At 43.7% G+C, this 23,419-nt stretch overlaps 1 protein-coding gene across 2 annotated transcripts in view; it reads left to right on the top strand.

The window, feature by feature from the left end:
* Positions 1–23,419, top strand: part of tmem117 (transmembrane protein 117) — a 92,252-nt gene that overhangs the window by 44,890 nt on the left and 23,943 nt on the right. Inside the window, exons 3-5 of one of the 2 annotated variants that reach the window (XM_080762418.1) lie at positions 3,829–3,961; positions 19,557–19,646; positions 20,642–20,741. In XM_080762418.1, coding sequence (XP_080618544.1) covers positions 3,829–3,961; positions 19,557–19,646; positions 20,642–20,741 — 323 coding nt within the window. The remainder of the gene's footprint in view (positions 1–3,828; positions 3,962–19,556; positions 19,647–20,641; positions 20,742–23,419) is intronic. The other variant, XM_080762419.1, reaches the window with a different exon arrangement.

Genomic DNA, 23,419 nt, shown 5'->3' with positions numbered 1-23,419 from the left:
GGGATGACGCCGATCTACGTCTTGACTCCTGAGACACTGCTGCCCATCTTTCCATCCCATCGTTCCCAACAGTCATGTCTGGGGGGAGGGGGGAGGGGGCAGTGATCATGATGCTCTCCAAATAAACCCACTTTGTTTGTTTTTATTATGTGCAACAGAGAGAATAAAAAGAGCTGAGACCGAACAGCATGTAAGCTATTGGAGACACGTCTGGCTATAATAGGAAAATAAATGGAGCATTCTACCTGCTCTCTCTCTGTGTGTGTGTGTGTGTGTGTGTGTGTGTGTGTGTGTGTGTTTGGACACAGACACAAAGCATCTCTCTCTCTCTCCCAGGGGCTGTAGCTGAAAAAGGGAGGCTAGCTGGCTTGCAACCAAACAAAACAAAGAGTTGTTCCTAGGAAGATGGCTGCATTCTGGCACTGGATCAGAAGGCAGCAGAAGGGAGTGCCTGCCTTGAAGTGTGGTTGGTGTGAGTGTGCGCGTGTGCGTGTGTGTGTGTGCGTTTGCGTGAGCAACATGTCGCACAGCAGGGGCTGTGCTTTACTGTAGCAGGTTGGCAGCTGATGCAGGGTGGCAGGTCTCGGGCAAATGTGACTTGAACACAATTCACAGTGTTTGTTTAAATTAAAATGGCAGATGTCTGGCATTTAGTAGCCTTGCGTAGTGATACTAATAACACTGCGTGGATATTATTCTCGTCCTTCTCAGTGTTAGATTTATTTTTGCAATGTCCCGCCCCATATTTGAATACTGGGCCCTGGTTGGTTAAAACACCTCCGCTACCTGTTACATTTATTATTTATTATGCGTAGGTGTGGTTCGGGCGTTATAATGAAACCAATCACCGTGCCACATGCCATTGCCTTTAAGAGAAGACAGCCCAATCCATTATGCATTACCCATTACCCCCAGTGCAATGTTGCATTACACTATGGCCCATGGAAGAGCCGCGCCCCGCCCGCCCTCGTGCCGCACCCCCACAACAGCCAAGAACACTTTTTTATGAAGTTCTGTTAATCTATGAGGTTCCAGTTTTCATTTGGTATATAGATCGTGATGTGTTGTCTCTCTATGAAGCCAAATGAAATGTTTGGATTAATTAAACAGACTTAACACTGCGCTGAGGCGAAATAAGATTAGAAATGACACCCGTTTTACACATTAAATATGTTATATATGAGCATATGTTAGGGCCCTTCTACTGCATTAGGAATACGCAATAAGACTAATAGCTACTCCATGTTAATTTACAGGGGGTGTAATATTTGGTTTATATAACTGTCAACTGTCAAATAGTTATACTATACGCATAATTTCAATGAATTGAGTATACAGGACCCCAATGGACAAGAGAAAACAGGGAAAAAAGGTCTGACATTATTTTGTTTGAACTGAACCTCGCCAAGGGATGACGGTGGAGGACGAGGGGGGTGATTATGTATTCTGAACAGAACACTGAACTATCTGATTTAATCACATGCTCTGCAAGAGACAGATTTATCCTTAATTTGATTCAAATTGAAAACACACGCACGCGTGCACACACGCGCGTGCACACACACACACACACACACACACAATCTCTCTCTCTCTCTCTGTCTCTACGGATCACAATTGTTTGGATAATTAGTCTAATCATGCTGAACTCAGCTCGTGAAACATGAATGAAAATCACACCCAGGAATAGGATCCTACTCAGAATTAAACCACTTGTGCTTGTAAATATTATCTCTGGCGGTTACTGGAGTCTAAAGAACACTGAACTCGTAATTGGAGATAATGATGGCATCAAGGCCCACCAAAATATATTTTAGCCGACTAAATCACCTGTAGATTTAGTCGACTAAAATCTTCTGATATTTATTCGATTAAAACTAGACTAACACTAAAACATTCCAGGTGACTAAAATGTGACTGAAACTAAATGAAATGAAACGACTGTTTTTAATAGTAAAATAGCAAGTAACAAGTTCACAACACGTCGCAGCGCAAAGTGTTCTGAGCTTGTAGATCTGCAATTTACTACTACTGCTTGTAGATTTGTTATTTTCAGAATGCAAAGTGTAAAATTACTTATACTGGATCTCTTGTCCACTAGTCCCCTTCCTAACATTTTAGTGTAGTTTTTATTTGTTGACGAAATAGTTTTAGTCATCATGGCTTAGTTTTTATTTCATTTTTATGTAGTTTTTGTCAGTGAAAAAAGGTAGTCGACGAACATTTTTCGTCATAGTATTAGTCGACGAAAACAACACTGAATGGAAAGGAATGGTATCAGATTATTCTGATACCTCCATGCCTGGTGCCCTTGCCCAGACTGAACCCATCTTTGAACTCTGTTCAATTCAATACAAATGTATTCATCACACAAAAGGCAATTTGGTTTTGGGCATGAGTAAAAACAGACAGGAAACAGACATAACATAATCAGATGATCAGACGATTACAAGCAAGAGAGCTGTTTGGGAACCATGTTGGGGCTGTGATTGCATTTCAAAATAATGCAAGTTATTATAAATAAAGATAAAAATAAATAAATAAATAATTAAATAGTCCACATGGCGGGAAGGCATTTCCTGTGCCAAGCAGCAGATTGAGTGGCCAAATTGTGCTTAAATTCAGGCAGGTGGCTTTGACACTGTGATTAGTAACTTTTGGGTTTATTCTTTTGTAAATTGACGCCCTACACGAAAGCATCAAAAGTAGCAGATCTGCAAGCTCGAAAACGTGTAGATCTGCTACTTTTGAATTTGAATCCTAAAAAGTTACATGTTTTGGACAAATTAGGTTTCCATGCACCCGATAGAGACGATTTATGCTCGATGATACAACAGTGTTGCACAGCGAAAACATGTGGACCTGAGGTTGAAGGACACGGGTACCCATGGTGCCATGGACCTTTGCCCTGCATTATTGCTGCTCCTAGGATGAGGCCCGGCTTGGGAGGGGGGCACTCCAGTGAATGATTTTGGAACAGGTGTTCACTAAACGCTTTGGAGACAGATTCTGTTTTTGACAGTGAGGGATGGGAACTGGGGACAAAATCTGTCCACAGACGAACACCAAACAACTACTTTTCTACGATGTGTCAGCTATAAGGGATTAAGGGCTAGATTAAGGGCCTGTGTCTGGGTCTGTCTGTCTGTCTGTCCGCAGGCCACATTTCTTGTGCTGTATAGGCTAAGGAAGTAGAATATGTTTCACATATTGTGAAGGGAATATCTTTACTTTTTAGAAAAGCTCAGAACGGTGCAAGTCGGCAATACATTGCCCACCCGTGTGTGCAATAATCCTTTACCTGATATAGTCGTTGTCTGACATGTCCAACTGGTCCGGTTGGCCAATAAGGGAAGCCGGTACCCCCTCCCAGTCCCAAACACAGAGAGATTCGCTGTCCCCCTATATAGGACACACACGCCAAGTTTGAGGCTGTTCGGTTGGGCAGTGCCGCGGTGCCCAAGTTATGCCTGGGAGAGACAGACAGACACACACAAACACACAGGTTTAGTGAATTAATAGTTAGATAGATACAGTAGATAATTAAGTCAACCGAAGTGGTTTGAAACTTCGCGCAAATAGATGACTGATATCATATTGAGGTAATAGACTGGCCACAGAGATCCACTGGGAAGCCACGCCAGTATTAGACCCTTTCTTTTGAAAATAATGTAATTTTATTTGTCCAACAACACAGAAGTGCCCCATGAAACACAGAAGAATGTTTGTGGGTTTTCTACACTGTAGAATTAAATCATTCCAGCCTATAAAGCGGACAATTTGAAGAGCAACTAACCAGCTGTGTCATTTTTGTCCTGCTCCCGACAGGTCGATATCTGCGTCTCAAAATGTTCCGTGAGGACCACGGCTCTTGGATGACCATGTTCTTCAGCACCATCCTGTTCCTCTTCATCTTCTCCCACATCTACAACCTGTTCCTGCTGATGAATGGAAGCATGGGGTAAGTCTGGTCACGATGAGTCCTACTCCTACCATTCCTGTCTGAGGGCTGCAACTAGCCATTATTTAATTTATGTGTGATAATTCTATCGACTACTTTTTGGATGAATCAAATAAAGGTGAAGGGAGGTTATTAATACAAATTGACTAACCACTGCCGCTGTGCCGCATAATCATATACCGTACTTTGTTGAACAACGGTGTTATGCCAAAATAGTGAAAACGGCTTGTAGATCAACTATTTTCTTCAATTTCTGAGATAATTATAAGCAAAATAAGGATTTATTATATATGTTTTTGTTATTGAATCAATTGTCAATAGTTTTTATATTGGATTAAATTGGTCAATTGGAATAACTGTTGCACCCCATAGTTCTCTGCTGCCATTGGTTAGAGACCTCGGTGGCACACACTCCCTCCTGTTGGCTTTCTGTAATTGATCCAAACATCTTGCCTGAGTGGAGGCTCAATACCAGGCTGATTAATGAACCCCAGCCTATAAATTACACGGAGAGGCCTTCCTCCTTCAAGGGGAGGGTGGTTAACCTGAAAGATCACCTCAACTTCAACACACATCTGCCTCCTCTTGCCTAGAACATTGACGTTATTTTGACAGCTTTGGTTTCAAAGGAAAACATCTCCTGCCGCCCCCCCCCCCCCCCCCCCCCCCCCTTTGTCCTCTAACGTACTGAGAAACTGCCACATAAAGCGGAGCACATGCACATATCAAGAAGCTGACAGGAATCCGTTTGTGCATTTGCAATGTGTCTGTCTGGGGGAAGTGAGGGGGGGGGGAGATGCCCTTGAAGCCAGCCAGCCTGGAGGTCACATGGGGGCTGATTTACCGTGAGGTTTGTTTGGGTTGTAAAGCATCAACGTGACAGGTGTCTGTTGAAATGCAAGCTGTCAGGGGTGAAACCGCGCCTAGTAATGGGATTTGTCCCGTCTGAAGCTGTTTCTTTTCCTTTTCCTCCATCGTAACGGCTTAGCGTCCATAAGGCAGAGGCAGATGAAGGCTATTAGCTCAAAAGGAGAGGTGTTGTGTTTTTCCACGACTAGAGGGATGAGTTTGTATAATCGGCCCATCCGTCACTTTGGCCCGCGCCGTGACATCGGCATCCATCATGTCAGCTCTTTTCACTTGGCCGAGGGAAGGGGCTTGCATGGCTGAGCAGAGGGGCAGAGGTCCTCACCGCACCGTGAATGTTGCAGACTCAGGACAGCTTCCACGTTTTGCTTCCCACTTAGTGTGTTCACTAAAGAGAGGATTTAATTTAGCTGTCTATACATAGGTGTGTGTGTGTGTGTGTGTGTGTGTGTGTGGGTGTGTGTGTGTGTGTGTGTGTGTGTGTGTGTGTGTGTGTTTTCAGGTTGCCACTGCACTTTTTGTCAACTGCAGAGACTGTCAAACACTATAAAACATAATATGCAAACAATTACATGTATGTGCAAGCATCTATGAATTAAACTGATTAATCAGAACTTACAATTAAAGTCATATACATTGGCATTCTTAATTAAGCCATCTGTAGTTCTCCAGGTGCACCATTCATAACAAACTGAAAACAAATCCAACAGGCATAATTCAAGAAAATGACAATCGCCTCGAACCATTCATGTTGTGTTCAGTCATCGCCTGCTGTAAAGCTCTCCACTCACAGACAGATGGCGCTGTTGTAAAGCGAGTGGGCCTGCCCTCTATAACCAGCCCGCTTGATCTTTGCAGATGTTCAATCTTTGCAGATGTCCAATCCCCCATCCATCCATCCATCCATCCCCTCTCTCCCTGGCTCTGTATGCTGTATGCTGTTGCATGCATGGCCGCTGCGGGACCCGGGTCCTGCCAAAAACCATTAGTGTTTACGTCTCTGTCAAAGACCCGATGTGTAAGAGCAGTGTTCACACTCTGCTGGGACAGACACCCCCCCCCCCCCCTCCCTCCCTCCTCAAGCCTCAAGTCTAAATAATGTGTGCTCCATCTGCATGACGGTGCCGTGTGCCGTAAACAGCAATGAGCTCGCAGGTCTGCTGTTTTCATAAATTAGGCTTCGGGAGGATGGCTCCGGGCTGGGACAGCACAGCTCAAATGAAGCAGTGACAGGAGGGAAGGAAGAGGGGGGGGGGGGGGGGGGGGGGATGTGTCACACACCAAAAATAACTGATCTACAAGCTCAGTGATGCAAATAGCCTGTATCCTTAGACTCACTAAATTGAGAAAGGACGCAATCATGTCACCCTCCCCGGGGGTCCTGGCCATGCAATACTGTACTCAGTACTGTACTCCTGTGACCCCTACTGTGACCCCCTGGGTCCCGGGACCCATTACATTGAAACCCTATTTACAGTAACATCACTGAAGCTCACGCGTCGCATCGTGACACATTGAAAGCTTGTAGATCAGGTAGTACTTTTGGCGCGGCGACACCGGCGCACAACTATAGGGATAAATCAGGCTTTATATTATGGATGGAGAATGGAAGTGCTGCAGCACCGAGGATGCTGTGAGAGTCCTTTGATCCGTGTCCACACCCTTTCTGTACGCTCCCCGCACCACCCGCTATTCCCACCCCCCACCCCCCGCCTTCAGTTTCACCCCCTGCACTGTGAATCAGTTGTACAGTAGTTCCACACAACACAAGAAGGGAAGTAGCCTACAATTTCCCTTTGTTGCCTTGTCTAACCCCTGGGTGAGAATGAATGCCCACCCCACCTGGATTGAAAGGATGGTCCAGTGAGAGGTGTCATTATGGCCGAGGCTTTTAAAAAGCTAGGTGTTTTGGCATGGTCTGAGCCAGGCATATAATGGGTTAATGGCAACAGCATGGTGCCCCTGAGAGAGACTTCCAGTTGAGATGGAACACTTACAGGAGAGAGGTTTCCGTTTGGCTGCAAGGTTATTTTAGCTCAGCCTTGTTTTTACTTTTTGTTATAGTTATAGTTTTTATTAATTTTTTTAAAAGCAGGTTTGCTATTAGTTTTAGTTTCGTTTGGTAAGTTTACTATTAATAGTTGTGGCATTTGTTTTGTCGGAGAGAGTGTGATTCACATTCAGAACCTGGCACAGACAATGTTTTTAGCTGTGCCAGATTCTGTGCTGGCATATGCAACCAAAATACTAGGCTTATGTAAGATGTTGGCAAAACCAGAAATGAAGGTAATTTTCTCTCATTTTAGTTTGTTTCGGTTAGTTTTGTAAACACACAACAATACAGTTTCAGTTAGATAGTGATAGTTTCAATATCTATTTTTAGGTACAGTATAACTACAGTATAATACTACATTATAATAACCGTGGGTTGGCTGACCTGTGAATCCTCCTGTGAATTTTGTTACACATTGCTCCCATTGCTATGTTTTGTCAACATGTGTGCATGTGTTTCAGTGGCGCTACTGTAGCTGTGTGTGTGCATGCTTGCGTGCGTGCGTGCATCTAGAGAGGAGGAGGGCGTCCGTCTGTCTCCCCGCTGTCCCTCTGACCTGCCGCCGTATGCTCCTGCTGCCCTCATTGGTATGCTTCCATTCCAGTCTGACCTTTCAGACCGCGCTGAGCGTGATTTAATTAGAGCTATAGCGGTACAACCGCGCAAGTCAGATAAACTAAGCCATTCCTTATCCAGTCACGACAGCAACGGCCCTGTAAAACCATCAACGAGGGGCGGGGTAACATCATGTTCCATTTCTAGATTATTGTTTTCACGATTAGTCATAGAGCAATTGATTCCTGTGTTATCTCTCGCCTCTGAGAGATTGCTAGGACTATACTGTACATCCATCGCTGTCGGGCAGAAACCTTGTATCTCCATATTTCTTTTAAGGTTGTTAATTTAAAAAAATCTTAAATTCGTAAGAAACAGTAGTAGCAAAGATCTCTACAAGATCTGCTATTTCTGCTATTTTTTAAAGAAAATAATATTTAACATGTAAGTGGTTAAGTGTGTGCGTGTGTGGATTTTACACTGTAAAACCAATTAAACATTTTAACAAGAGCTTGTGACATAGCTACATTGCGTCCATTGGAGCACAGGTTCCTGAAAGATGACGTGTTTTGGACATACAATGTTTCCGCCCGACAACTGAGTCGATATAACCGTATCTGAGACAGTGACACCATGAGCCAATATTGAAACAAACCGCCCCCGGGTCAACAGCTATATCAGCCAGCTTCCAACCTGGGCTTATCGTCTATCTAGGGGAGTAGGTCCCTCCATTGTGGCTCCCTGGGGGAGGTAATCCACCCTTGTTACCACAGTCCCTCGCACATCTGGGCCGATTTGCATTTTAATGCAACTGTCAGATTAAGGACGACTGTTTGCGTGAACCCGGAGGAGTGTGACCGCCCGCCCGTGGAGTTTGACGGCGCGGTCTCGCCGACATTCTGTCACACCGCAAATCCCATCCCCGACGTATTACGGTTGCCATTAACCGGCAGAAATCAGCCCCTAATTAAGATGGTGTTATTTAATTAAGACGGCCCAATGCGTGGCACACACATTAATCATGCCTAATTTAGGAGAGAGGTGGTACAGTATGTAGTGTATGCAGTGGTGTAAAGTAACCAAGTCAATTTACTCAAGTTATCTCAAGGTCTACAATTTTGAGGTACTTTTACTTGGAGTATTTCTCCAATTTTCAGTACTTCTACTCCACTAAATCTCAGTTCCAAATATTGTACTTTTACTCCAGTATTTATTTGAAAACTTTACTAGTTAGATCATAGATTTACAAGCTTCTACAAGCTTGCATTGTGAGATTGTGAGCTTATAGATCTGAGCTTGTGGATCTGTAGATTTTCAAAGTAGGACATTCTACATACAGTAATGTCCTTTTGATACCAATACTTTTATACATTTACTTAAGTAAATGTTCAATTCCAGACCTTTACTTGTAACAATATCTGTCTACAGTATTGAAAAGATGTACTTTTCCCACCACTGTGTGTATGTTGGAGGGGGGTGTTGGCATTCAGGGAAGCACCTAGCGGAGCTGTGCTGGGATAGGGAGCTGTGCTGGGATAGGGAGCTGTGCTGGGATAGGGAGCTGTGCTGGGATAGGGAGCTGGGCTGGGATAGGGAGCTGTGCTGGGATAGGGAGCTGTGCGGGGATAGAGGCCAGTGACGCGTTGCAGGGAGGATGAAGGATGCCTCTTTTGTCCTTTCATCCTGTACGGGAGGAGGAGGAGGAGGGGAAGGAAGCATAATGGATGCTGGAGAAGATGAGTGGGATAGAGCAGCTTTTCTGGACTAACCCTAACCCACCATCAAATCTACAGTATATGGGAAGCGTTTGCGGCCCACCCCTGCTCTGACCGGTCGGTCGGTCGGCCGTGTGCATTTTCAAAGTATGTTTATTTTTTGTTTCTGGCCAGGATCAACAAAACTAACATAGATATATGCCTACTTTAATATTTTGATAGCAATATATAGTATCACAATGAAAACACGCCTTTCAAGGTCTTAAAGAAAAATAGGTTGTCTTTTTTTAATTGATTTGTGATATCATATAAATCTAGGCATTTTGCCAATTCCTTTAGACACTTCAGCTCGAGATTAACCATTTACCATAATTATGTTGCAATGATATTGCATTCAGTTTGGCGGTGTGGCTCTGCTCATGAGATATTTACAGTTCACCTGCACAAGCATGAGACAGAATCTGAGATCACAAACCCCCTGGAGCAGAGCATAAGATAGTTATTAGACATGAACATAAAATAGACCCTTCAATTGCAAAGAGTTAAGGTACCACATATCATAGTACAATCCATAGAACCACAGTACAATCGCAGAATCGTCCATCAACATGCCACATGCCACAGGGAGGAGGCCGGGGAGGTGGAGGGATTTTGAACGCTGGCGGCTGCACAACATCTGTGACAGCTAACACGTTGAATGAAGAGTGAATAGTGACAGCTTAAATAAACCGCCTGAGTTTCACAGTGGGTATGTGAGGGCATGAGCGAGATAGCTTGTAGAGAATAAGAATGAAGAGAGGTTGAACTGGAGAGACAGGCTGACTGATGATTACTATTTCTATGCATTTCATGAATTACCTCGGGGTTACCTTGCTTACTGAAAGTCGCGGTGGATTAAGAGCGTCTGCTAAAGGCCTAAATTGTAAGTCGTAAATTGAGAAAGAGCCAAAGGGAGAGTGGGGTACGATGATGAGGGAGTAAAGGCCAGGGTGGGAGCCAGGGAAGGAACAGTGTGGCCGTTTTATGTATGAAATCACACGCTACACTGATCTGGATTACAGCTCCATACATAAGAGCATTGTCTCTCCTTTACCACAATCCCCCTGTAGAGCAAAAGGCATGGCTGGTCCTTTCAGCCGTCTGCTTGTCTCTTTGGCACTGAGCTGTTGTAATGCTAGTGGATTTAAAAAGGCACAGTAAATAGTATGTTGTGGTATTTAGGTTCCCCTCTGTTGTGCGCAGCTGGCGATGGGATTCCCTTCTGCCTCTTAGCTGGGCCTATCTAGCCATGACCAGAGGGTTCTGCCATCCGCCGTAAAACGCTGTGATTTCATGGTGCTCAGAATGAGCACCATGAATAATGTTTTTTGTTTTTTTTGTCGTTTTCTTTGCTAAATCAGTGTCATTTGAATAGTGATAAATGGAGACATCTCATATTGTTGTGAGACGGGTGCCATGTTGGCATTACTCCTGTTCTGAAGTTGGTCCTATACGTAAGTACACTACCAGTAAGACGCCTGAGGGCAAGGAGAGACCTCGCCCTAAAGGTCGAGGCCCGGTGCACATATATGGAGCCATATATAGAGCGTGTCTTCACCGTCTTGAGTGTACAGGGCTTGATGAGGTCAGATCAACATATGGAATGTCAGAACAGGTCAGCTCCATATATGGAGATCTAAGGGTGGCAGCGGGGGCAGTGTCTTGAGTGTACAGGGTTTGATGAGGGCCCAGGTAGGGCCTTAACTTTCGGGCCTGTTGAGAACTCTAGTTTTCACCGGCTGCCAGGCGTGGCTGCACAAATAACTTTGGGGCAGCCCCGTCTAGCGTTTAAATCAGGGGTTCCCCACCTTTATATTGTCACGGACCGGTTGACAGTTCATAAAAGATCCTGTACCGTCACAGCATGTAGTGTTTTGTTTCATTAGTGCGAGCGACCGTGATAAGGCTGCAGCTGTTGTTGTTGCTGCTGCTGCTGCTCGCTGACCACACATGAACGGTAAAGATAGAGGATCGGACAGTGATGTCACCGTTATGCTACGCAACACTGAAGTAACACAGACTCGAAGCCGTTTATAAATCAGACTGCTGTTTAGAAAGTCCTTGTGAAGATGTGTCGTCGCACAGGGCCCCCCCCCCCCCCCCCCCCCCGCACAATCAGAAGCGTTTTCAAAGTGACGAGGAGGATACAAAGACTGCCTGACTGAAAGGCATGCATTTTCATTCTAATGGGTGATTAAGGGTCGCGCAGACTTGTGCTCTACGTGCAACGGCAAATCCACTGCCACTATAGTACTCAGGTTTGATGTTTGTCCTTTCGTTTTCAAATGGATTATTCTATACGACGGGATTCCCTCCTCGCGTACCAGTGGCACATGTCCCGTACCGGTGGTTGGGAACCTCTGGTTTAAATGGACAGACAGTATCAGTCACAAGGGAGACATCGAAGAGGATGAATGGATGGGGAATGATCAACATATGGAATGTCTGAACACGTTCTGACATATATCCATATACTAATATTGATGACATCAGGGATCTCCATATATGGGCTCAATTGCGACAGCAGGTTGCATTTACTATGATATGATCCCTGATTTACTATCATCCCCGATGATGTCATAGTGATGTTACGAGAACTGGGCACAATATATGACGTGACGTGACAAATTCGAGTGTGACATGACGTGACAAAAACGCAAGGTTTCATAGTTAACTGCGACCTTCGGTCACAATAACAAATCATTGCTCATTGGTTTTGAGCAGGAACCTCTTATCTCCATATTTCTTTTTGTAAATGAATGCCCTACCTACATCATCACACAAAGGCATCAAAAGTAGCACATCCACAAGCTCGAAGCGATGCACTTTGATCTGCTACTTTAACTATTTTAGAATTTGAATCCTGAAAGGTAACAGTTTGGGACAAGAGGTTTCCACCCGATAGAGACTAAAAAGTCTACCTGAGCGCCCCGGAATTATACTTCCATAATAGTCGATCTGCTATATCGTACGACTAGCTAGCTTGAGTCACTCTCTCTGTCTCCCATGTTCCTGCCTCGCTCACCCACATACGGCCAGTATACTGTATGTATCTATGTCTCATATACGTAAACATTCATTCCTTACCCCCATTCATTATGAAGGTCCGTGACCGCAAAACATGGCTTCCACGAACATTAAAACTGGACTTGTCCAAATCCGTTCCCCGGCTGGCTACCCCCAGGCTTCCCCCAGGGTTGTAAACTCCTCACTCCGTCGTGTGTAACATCCTCCATGTGCCGAAAATAACCCATCCGCTATTTTCAGCAAACCCTTTCCCCACAATAATAACGGAGAAAATACACTAGTAGAGCCCTGAGGGACTCCGGTCAGCCATTATGGCTAATCAATCACCTCCTAAATGTATGCGGAATGAGATGATAAAGCATTATCGTGAATTATAATTTAAGTCACGATAAAAATATAATAATAATAATATATACAGTAATATAAATATAATAAGTATTATATTATCATGACAAGTTGTTTGCAAGTTTGCTGTCAGGTTAGCCGTTTTCTCTCTGATCACTTTGTGTGTGAAGGTGTGTGTGTGTGTGTGTGTGTGTGTGTGTGTGTGTGTGTGTGTGTGTGTGTGTGTGTGTGTGTGTGTGTGTGTGTGTAGGGGGGTCCACCTCAGGTCAGCTTCATGCAGAGCATAATTGTACGACAAACGGCATCACCTTGACAACTGTATGCGAGAGTCACAGAGAGATGTGGGTGCTACAGAGGGCATGCATGTACATGCACAGTAATGTGTCTATTTTGATATGCTTGTTTGTGTATGTATTTTTATTTTTGTGTAGGCAGGGTGCGGGGAAGGGTGGTGGATTGTCGTGTGTGCGTGTGCGTGCACTTGTTACTTGTGGTCGAATTTGTCAAATCACAAGAGAAATGTTCCGTTAGTTAAAAATATATTGTTTTATTGTGAAGGAAAACAAATCTAATTGGGATTAGTGTTATGATTTTATTCGATAACTGTACTTGTTTGTATGATGTATGCAGGACTATATATAATATGCCGAATGTATTATGAAATATATAGTGCATGATCTATTGATGATATGATATATAGAATATAATTCATTATAGAGCATATAAATATGTATAGATATTACTATTACATTTAATTATCTGATTAATTTCTCTTAAGTGAATTACTTTATTTAAGTTTATACCATGTTGGCATGTATTGACGTCAAGCGATGACACTGAATGTACAGTAATAAAGGGATTTTTTACTTCTCCCTACTCCTTTTCAAAGAATAGAATAATTATAATACTTGCGGCCAGTGAGGCTTGTTTTAGTTTTAGTTTTTTAGTTTTGTGAATATTATTTTATTTGTCCTGTTATTTTGCACTTATTTTAATTATTTGACTTTTCTTGTCTAATTTTAACATAAATAAAGGTTTCCATTCATTCATTCATTCATTCGACATTTAGATGTCAGGATTAGGGGCCACGGGGCTCATGGCTCAGGGGAGTGGCCGGTAGTGCGGTCGGATGGGGAAATGTGAGGTTCCCAGCTCGATCCCAGGTTACCCCCAGAGTTAGTGTTTTTCTGGCTTTTGGGAACGGGCAAAAAAAATACATTAATTAAATATAGTATAGTAATACAAACACATGTGTGTGAGTGTGAGTGAGTGAGTGAGTGAGTTAATTGTCTGTTCATTATCACCAGATCTTATCATTATGTTTCCCATCAGGCAAATGTGTTCAGTATTTGAGAAGCATAGCGTCGTTGTGCATGCAGGCTTGGATACATTTTGATTGCTGTTGTTCTGCAACCAATTTTCCATTACAAAGCTGATTAGTAGAACTATTTTGGGCATTTATAAATGCCACCCAGTGCGGAACAAATTTGGTTTTCAAGAATACAAAAACTTTTTAATCAGCATTCCAACCATTTTAATATTTCAGGGAGCTTGTAGTGTGTGTGTGTGTGTGTGTGTGTGTGTGTGTGTGTGTGTGTGTGTGTGTGTGTGTGTGTGTGCGCGTGCGTACGTGCGTGCATGCGTGTGAATGTGTGTGTACGTGCACACATGTGTGCGTGCCTGTGTTTATTTGTATTGTGTGTTTATTTGTAATGTGTGTGTGTGTGTGTGTGTGTGTGTGTGTGTGTGTGTGTGTGTGTGTGTGTGTGTGTGTGTGTGTTTGTCTGTGTGCTGTAGCTGTTTATGCGTGACAATGAAAATGGACAGGCAGATTTATGTAGTGTTTGGAGAAGGACACTTCATTGTTGAAGCACATTGTTATAATGGAAAACTAATGGTGGTGGTGGGGGAAGGCTGATACAGTATACTATAATACAGTATACTATAATACAGTATACAGTGTCTGACTGCTAAAGTCTGTCCCACTCATGAGCCAGGGAACTGATAAGGGCCAACAAACTCAGTCAGTTCAATACAGTGAATGGCGAATGGCGACACTGATCAAGTATAGGGTTTTAATTCACCCAAAAGTTAGACTTTTTTGCCCGACAGCAACGATTTATTCAAGTACTGTACTAGTTACTTTTACTTTACTTGACTACCTCAGAGGGAAACTGAGGCAACTTGTTACTCCACTACAATTATTTGAAAACAGCCTTATGTTATACTTAGATTATAATAATCATCTATCTACAAATTCACCAAGTCTCTGTGTACGTACAGTACGTGTGTACGTCTGTAATCCACGTAACTCGAAAACCGTTCGCCCCAATCGACCCGCACGTTCCACAGCACCACAGGGAGTGCAGTGCCCGGTCCGTCGGATCTCCGGTTGTCCAGAACCAGCACAAAAGCCTCTGCCCAGGCTCTGGACAGGGCCCCTGCCCTTGCCCTTATTAATAACAACTTGTAACCATTACTTTTGGTACTTTTAGTATGTTTGTGACTTTTACTCAAGTAACATTCCGAATACAGGACGTACAGTAACAAAGTATTTCTCCACTGTGGTATTGCTATACTTTTACTTAAGTAAACAATCTACTACCACTGAACGTGTGGGGCCAAAGAATTGAGATGGAGTTTTTTAGTTGCCTGGGGAGATGGTGTAGTGATAGCGTGGCGGGCTCATGGTGACAGCTTTATGCCCTGTGGTAACGACCGCTGCTCAGCGCCACATACTGTAAATACGTTGTTAGGCTGTGTAGCGGCCGGAGGGGAGACAGCCAATGCATCTCAATGCGGAGGAGGCGGCCAAGGACCCCAAATATAATGAAACCGGCCTTTAAAGGGCAGGCGAGGTCATCCCGCTGGCCCTGCCGCCACTAAATCACTAGCTGTCCTAACAGGGCAAACAAATGATAAAAGCAAGAGTGTGAAAGCGAATACATCGGTGTGGAGTGGACAGTCAAGAGATGAATAGGTGAGGGACTGGTGCTAGGGATGGGGGACAATATTGGCAGAATCAAATATTTGCTTTCGGGGAATACCTCGATGTGGTTTCAGAAGAAAATCACAGCAGGGCTGCATGATATTAGGAAAACAATGCGATATGAGAAAACATTGTTGAATTGTGATGATGATATGACTTAATATTGAAGTATACGAGTATATAAGTGTACGCCTTTTATTGGTTTTTTGAAGGGACAGACAGTAGGCTGACTGGAAACGGGAGAGAGATGGGGGAAGACATGCCGTGTCGGGCTCGGGTGGACACCTCATTATGTCCAATACTGATACTTTTCAGGATTCAAATTCAAAACGAGCTTGTAGATCTGCTACTTTTGATGCAATATTTGCTGCAATACATCACAAAAATTCGATAACCAACATCCCACATGATATCTAGTCTCATATCATGATAACAAACTAATATCAGTATATCAGAATACATATGACCACAATGGAAACAAGTCCGCGGGACTCTTTTGTGCCTTAATGTCATACGGTATTGCACCTCTCTGCTGTTTAAATTTCTGTCCAATAAAGAATTCAATCAATGAAAATGGCCCAGCTCTAACTGTGGCTTGGAGGTATAGTTGATGACTACCAGGCAAAGATAAATCTCTCTCAGCACACTGTTTTAGAATCCTAATGAACATAACGTGCCCTGAAACCGCATCAAAGTTGTTACTTTGATCAAATAAAATAAAAGTCATTTAAAAAAATGGATGACTGGGAATGGTGAAAGTGCTTGATTCATCAGCAATGTGTGACATTGCAAAAAGGATTAATTGGCAATCTCATGCAGTGTGAGTTATTGAATAGAAAGGTCAAGTACAGTCTGACGGTCGCACTGATTGATGTAAACGTCTATTGCAGTGGGTTTCTGGAGCATGAGGCCCACTTGAAAATACTGAAAGCGTTTGGCGGCCCACCCATCAGACCACTTTGTCTCCCAGCCCACACATGTGGCTGGGAATCAAATCTATTGCATACAAACAACGACAACAGAATCAATAGCACGTCTGCATTGTTTTTAGTTAAGATTTTTCCTGTTTAATTCAGTTGTCTACACATGAATAATTTTCACTCGCCTTGCCTGATCAAAACCTCATAGAACATACGCCAGTTAACAGCAACCCAATGTGTCCAGGCTTAAAGAAATAAGGAAAATAATAATTATATATATATCGTGAATTTGACAGAACAAGACTTTGAAGGTCATTGAAAGAGAGCGGCTTGACATTTCTATGACCGTCCGAGCGTGCAGACAGTGATAACACTATCTCCACGGAGGGTTGTCCGAGCTGGCACGGCTGGCGCTGCTGGCATCCGTGCCGGGGCGGCCGCGGCGGAAGGCTCAGCAGCGCTCGAGCCACAGGAGCCATTTTGGGTCCGATTATTCATGGTGCTATACTGTACCGGCGTGGCACCGCTTCTGGATTCTCTCATTAGGTCATCCAGCTCCAAAGGCCATTAAAATTTCAAGCCAGCATGAATAAGTCATAGTACTGCCTCTGATCATGCAGAGCAAAGAGTCCCCAAACTCATCATAGTTGCTCCGCAGAGAATAAGGCAAAAATAAACCTCAACCTCACACAAACCTCTATCCCCTGTTATAACAAGGGATAACATTTGCCCAATTAGACATGTCTGGAGGTAGAGGTTGAAATAGATGGCTGGGTTGATTGTTGCATTTCATAGCTGTTCGGACAGAAACCTTGTATCTCCATGTTTCAACTTTGTTTTTCCATAAATGAATGCCCTATACTTCAACAAGGTTTCTGCCCCGGCGACAGCGACGATTTAAAGGCGAGCGTGTCGTGCCAGACAGCATTTTTCTCCACAAGTATCGATTTGAGTTGGTTTTTTTGTTGCTGCGGGTAAATGACTCCCTGTGGGATCTCCTTGGTAACTGGAGCCGTGCCAACTTCACTGAACGTCTAACTGACTTAATGCACGTATAAATCGCCATTCCAATCAAGGCCATTTTTATTTGCGGGGCGCAGAGTCCAGGCAATAAGTCACCTGCACTACCTCTTACGCTTTCGTTAATGAAGGCCTGTCAGAAGATATTTAATGAACACTGCTTTGATGATGTATGATTTATAATGTTCTCGCTTTACACAATTCCTGGACACAGGTCTGCTGGGCAATTAACCGAAAATATATCGAAAGCGATATTTAGAACCAATAAACGACAGAATAATCGAGAAGCAAGTTAAGTTTAGAGAAGTTAATTATAGAGTATTTATTGTTTTCTTGGAATTGACATGTAAAAATTCGAATAGATTTTTTTTTAGAATCGACTAAATCAATTAGTCTGATTAACCATCTAACCCTGTATTCTACTTTGTTGTACAATGGTAGCGTACAAAAACAGTGAAGATAGCTGATCTACAAGCTGACAATATGTGACCCTGCAATGCGTTGTAGGCTTGTAGATCTGCCATTGTCATATAGGTTTACTGTGTAGTACGTTCATGAATTGGAATCGAGGCAAACATATGTTCATTAATCGTAGTCGAGGCAAAGGTTTTAAATAATCCCGAAATTGATTTGAAAGCCTGATAGTACAGACACTGGAAAACTGTTGGCATGTTTTGCGGTTAAATTGCCATTAACTCATCATGAGTGTTCTAGATTTCCTCTGTTGTGAACTAATAAGCAGATGCAAAAAACATGAGGAACCATTAGCATGAATTAAAGATGAACATACAGCAGGGATAAGTTAACCAACCATAATGGTTTTATCCTTTACGTGTTCTGTAGCGTCTTCTTTACGAAGGCTCTGTGGCTTGGTAGCCACAGAGTGAGAAAGTGCTATATGAATATGTACTTACTTACTTCCCTCTGGTTTGTGATACCAGCAGTGGTGTAAAGTAACTAAGTACATTTACTTAAGTACTGTTTAAAGGACCACTTCAGCACTTTTCAACCTATCTTCATATACTATAGGTCCTCACTTAATAATCATGATAAAATCGCCCAATTTCTTTCTACTCTGTCTGTGTCTCATAGGAGGACTGTGGGCAGTTCAGAAACACGTCCACCAGTTACATCATCGTTATGCAGATTTCTTTTTAAGCAATATTTATTTTACAAACATGTTTAGATTTGTATTATCATGAGAACGATGGCTTCCATTTTCGCATTGCAACTTTTCAGGACTAGAAAGCCTTGCCGTTTCTATTAACTTGGAATCCTAACTGCCCACAGTCCTCCTATGAGACACAGACAGAGTAGAAGAAAATTGGGCTAACATGATTATTAGTGAGGACCTAGTAGTATATGAAGATAGGTTGAAAAGTGGTGAAGTGGTCCTTTAAGTACAGTTTTGAGGTAGTTCTACTTATATATTTTGGCACTTTTATACTAAAATGTATAAAAATGCCAAAATGGCAATACTTTTGTACTTTTACTTAAGTACATTGTGAGATACTATACTTAAGTAAAACCAAACATTAAAAAAGTCCATAGACTTGGCTGCCACATGACGTCACGAGTGGGGTATGTTGTGATTATGTTGTACTTAGGACGTCCTTGAAAAAGAGAGCTTTCTCTCAACGGTCTTACCGGAATAAATAAAGGTTAATAAAATAGAAAATAAACACGCACAAAGACAATAGTCAAGACTGATTGAGAAACATCATTAAAAGTGGTGAATGTACTGTATAAATCAGACAGTCCAAATTGGCATCAACATGGGCATGAATGTTTCACACCATCCCGTTGCCCTGTAATGGAACAGGGAACCATTCTGGCTAGTAGAAAAACGACCCGAGGACAACAAAGACGAATGGTGCCGTTGACTTCAAATGTGACCCCTCGAGAGTGCAGCCAGCACGCTTAGCATCGCATCTATTATATTCATGAGAGTGTGACCTGGATGGAGGGGGGGGCTACATGGGGTGGATGAGCGCCCCACCTGCTCCACTCAACATCTAAGACGTTGTGCTGCCAAGAGATCAAACAGGCCCCTTTGTTCTCCCAGGCTCCCATCCAGTCCCGTGGAGGAGGCAACTGACCCACTTTTGCCTCCTCTCCCTGTGTTAATACCTGGAGAGACTGGAGAGATGTACTGGTATGTCTGCGTGCGTGTGTGTGTGTGCGTGCGCGCACGCGCGTGTGTGTGTGCATGCTGAACGAAAACCCTCTCATCTCCATCCTCTCCGTGGAGATCCAGACGTAACTGCAGAGACTCGGAAGAATGCATGTCATTTTTTATCAAACGTTACAAGCGAACGCGATCGTTTTGCATCTCTGTAATGGCATGTGCTTTTAGCCCGGTGCCCATGTTTCGCTTAGCATAGCCGTTATGTGCTGCTGCTGCTGCTGCTGCTGAATGCTAGAACCAGGCTCCGCCAACTCCCTCGTGTTTGCAGGGAAGACAGTCTCATTGTTTTGGCAATGCCGATTACAAATCACTGTGACACGGGGAGCAAATTTGCCAAACAAATGGATAATTTACCAGACATTAGGAAGACAGATGAGAACTAAACGAGAGGGAGTTTGTTGCTGTACAAACGAATGCTGCGGCGGCAGCGATGTAAATTGTTTACAACCCTCAGGGCGACTTGGCAGGTAGAGCCATCACACAGCGTTTGCACACACACGCGCACGCACACGCACACACACACACACACACACACACACACACACACACACACACAGACATTGATTAACTCTGACAGCTAGCATCATGACACTGAGCAGTGGTGATGGCTTTCTCTCGTCGCTCCACTGACCTCTTTCCACCTGCCTAACTCTTTCCACCTGCCTAACTCTTTCCACCTGCCTAACTCTTTCCACCTGCCTAACTCTTTCCACCTGCCTAACTCTTTCCACCTGCCTAACTCGCTGCCATTCACTGCCCTCAGATGTTTTACTTAAGTAAAAGTATAATTACTGCAATGCAAAAGTCCATTCAGTACAGAAAATTGGAAATACTCCAGTAAAGTAAAAAAAAATAACTTAACGTTTTACTAAGTACAGTACTTATGTACTTAGTTACTGTATACCACAGCTCACTGCCCTCATCACATCTCTCTCTCAATCTCTCTTGTGTATCTTTCTCAGGCCCCACATGGTGACAGAGTACATGGGCATCAGGAATGAGAGTTTCATGAAAATTGCTGCAGTGGGAACGTGGATGGGAGACTTCGTCACCGCTTGGATGGTGAGGCTCCTACAGTTATATAGCCGACCCTATGCATGCTCCACCCTCCACAGTGTCTGGTGACCATCCATATGGGAGAACCCTCGAACAAGACATTGCATGATATTATCATTTGGCTCCATTTGTACACCCTTGGAGATACAGACCTGTAAGCGTCCATTTGGCTCTTAACTATCAATAATGTAGATGGGACCCCAGGGACCCCCCCTCCCCAAGGACACCTTTGGGAACAATTGCCTAGTGAGGTGGTGGCTAGCTATTCAGTTGAATTACAACTCACACTGTAAGATTTAAGATTATTCACATTCGGAAGTTTATGAAGCACAAAGAGATGGGATATGAATATGCAGACGAGACAACATGATGTTCTAATAAGCAGATGGGTTTTTACTTCAACAGTGACTTCCCATATTGCAGTTCCCGCAAGGCTGCAGTCATACAGTTCTTATTAATAAAGCAGTCATTAAACACATCTCTATGTCCAGCGGATTAGGGAGTGATTAAGCCGAGTTATATGCGACTGTACAGATACCGGGGGTGGAGATGCCATGCTCAATTTTGTTGTCACATCACATAGGGTTTTGTGCAAGCGCCATCAGGCACAGTTTCCAGGAAAGAAAGGGCGGGGGAGCAGAAAGAGGGAGAGCAATGAGAAGGTCAAGTCAAAATAAAAATCTAAGCTACAGTATGTATATTACACTGTATACGCATAGCATAAAAGCCAGCAGGTGTGAGGTTAGACATAAGGGGTGCAATACCGTGCAATCAGTGGCGGCAGCGCATAAATATACCCCCCCACGTCCCCACAGTCTGTCTGAGGTCAGAAGCAACCTGTATATTAAACAATTCCAAGGACACTGACGTAGACAGATGGAACCAGGATGAAATTTTTTTTTACTCTTTACCCATACACAAGATGTAACGGTAAACAAACCTTGAACCTACTGTATAAGCTAATGCTAATGCAAGGTGCTACCTAAGTGATACTTCCTATAGACAGCCCCTTCATCCAAACAGAAAAGTACTCTCTAATTATATTAAACAACGTCAAAATCACCAACATTGCAGCTGTAGAGAACGCTTGAATTATCATCTTACTATCAGCAAAGTGTTTGTTTCATAAAAATCCACCGTAGACATTTTATGAGCTATACTCCCCGTCAAGAAATTCCTTGCATGTGATTTTTGTGTGTGTTGGAGTTTGGAAGTGCTGGTTGAATATCACTCAACGGCCTATGTGTACCACCTGTTTTGAATGTGCACAGTGCAGGAGGCAGCAGGAGGTTGCTTCACTGATAACGAGCGCTTCCAAACTCTGAATTTCTTGACAAGAAGTAGCTCATACAATGTCTACGGTGGAATTTTATTAAACAAAAACTTTACAGATAGAAAGAGGATAATTCAAGCCTTCCCTACAGCTGCAATGTTGGTGATTTTGACGTTAATATTTAATATAATTTGATAGGACTTTTCTGTTTGGATGAATGGGCTGTCTATGGGAAGTATCACCTATAGGTAGCACCTTGCTGGCAAGATGGCTGCGGTCTGAATATGGGCAATAACACCTCATCACTCTCATAATAACAAGGCCAAGAAATTCAGAATAATACAAGTATAGCACTCCAAACTGATTCCAGCCCTGCCCACTAATTCTCCAGAGGGTTCACAGATAGCGTGGTATTGAGTCTAGTGTGGGGGTCAGATGATGAAGCGAGCATATGCAGTGAAGGGGGCGGAGTAGAGAGGTAAACTATAGCTCTTCCCTTTGGACTGGGCCGGTTCATTTGTCAACATAAATGGAGGAGAGCTGCGTCCAGAGGAGGGGGGGGGGGGGGGGGGGGGGAGTGGAATGCACATAGAGAGGAGGAGAGGGCCCTGACACCAGGCAGCACGCTTGGTGCCGGAGACATCTTGACAAGCTCCTTCACTGCCCACATTAGTATTCTACAGTACACACACACTGCAGGGAGGGAGGGAGGGAGGGGGAGGGGAGGGGAGAGTGACGAGAGGGAAAGTAATGAGAGAGAGAAGGAGGAGAAGGCAATAGCGGAAATGTAGTCGGGATTGCGTGAAGGGAAAGGGGGAGACGAGGCGTAGAGCGACAAGGTGAAACAGAGACAGGGACAGAAAAGGCGTGAGAGATATGGAGAGAGACAGACGGAGCGACAGACGACAGAGTTAGACACTGGGCAGGGCAAAGTGCTGATTCCGTTAATTACATTGAAGTTTTCTTGCGTGCGTGGGTAGGGGGGCGTGGGGAGGAGGTTGTTACATAGCCTACAATCTATTCAACAAGGCACTTTAAGACGATGACCTCTGTCTCTGCAGGAGAGAGAGAGAAGGAGAGAGAGAGAGAAAGGGAGCACAGATTTAAAATGTGTCATAGGCTGATGAGCAAACAGGAAGAGCTTGTTTTCACGATGTTGCTGCTGATGCCAGAAAAAAAAGAAGAAATCAATCGCTGATTGGCAGATCCAAATCCTCCCCCGATACGAGATACAGTCTGTCTCCACATCCATAGGCATGTTCCCATGGATGTTCATAGCCGCATATTAAATTCAGCTCCGATAGCACATTGTTGCCCGTCAAAGGCTATAATGTTCTCTATAATGTTTAATGATCGAGAGACAGCGTCACATGTATAGCTCTTCGACCAGATGAAGACATTATCCAGAATT

This window comes from Protomyctophum bolini (genome assembly GCF_963924005.1).
Source record: "Protomyctophum bolini genome assembly, chromosome: 4".
Lineage (NCBI taxonomy): Eukaryota > Metazoa > Chordata > Actinopteri > Myctophiformes > Myctophidae > Protomyctophum > Protomyctophum bolini.
The sequence above is the reverse complement of the archived record's forward strand: the minus strand, read 5'-3'. Positions and strand labels throughout refer to the sequence as shown.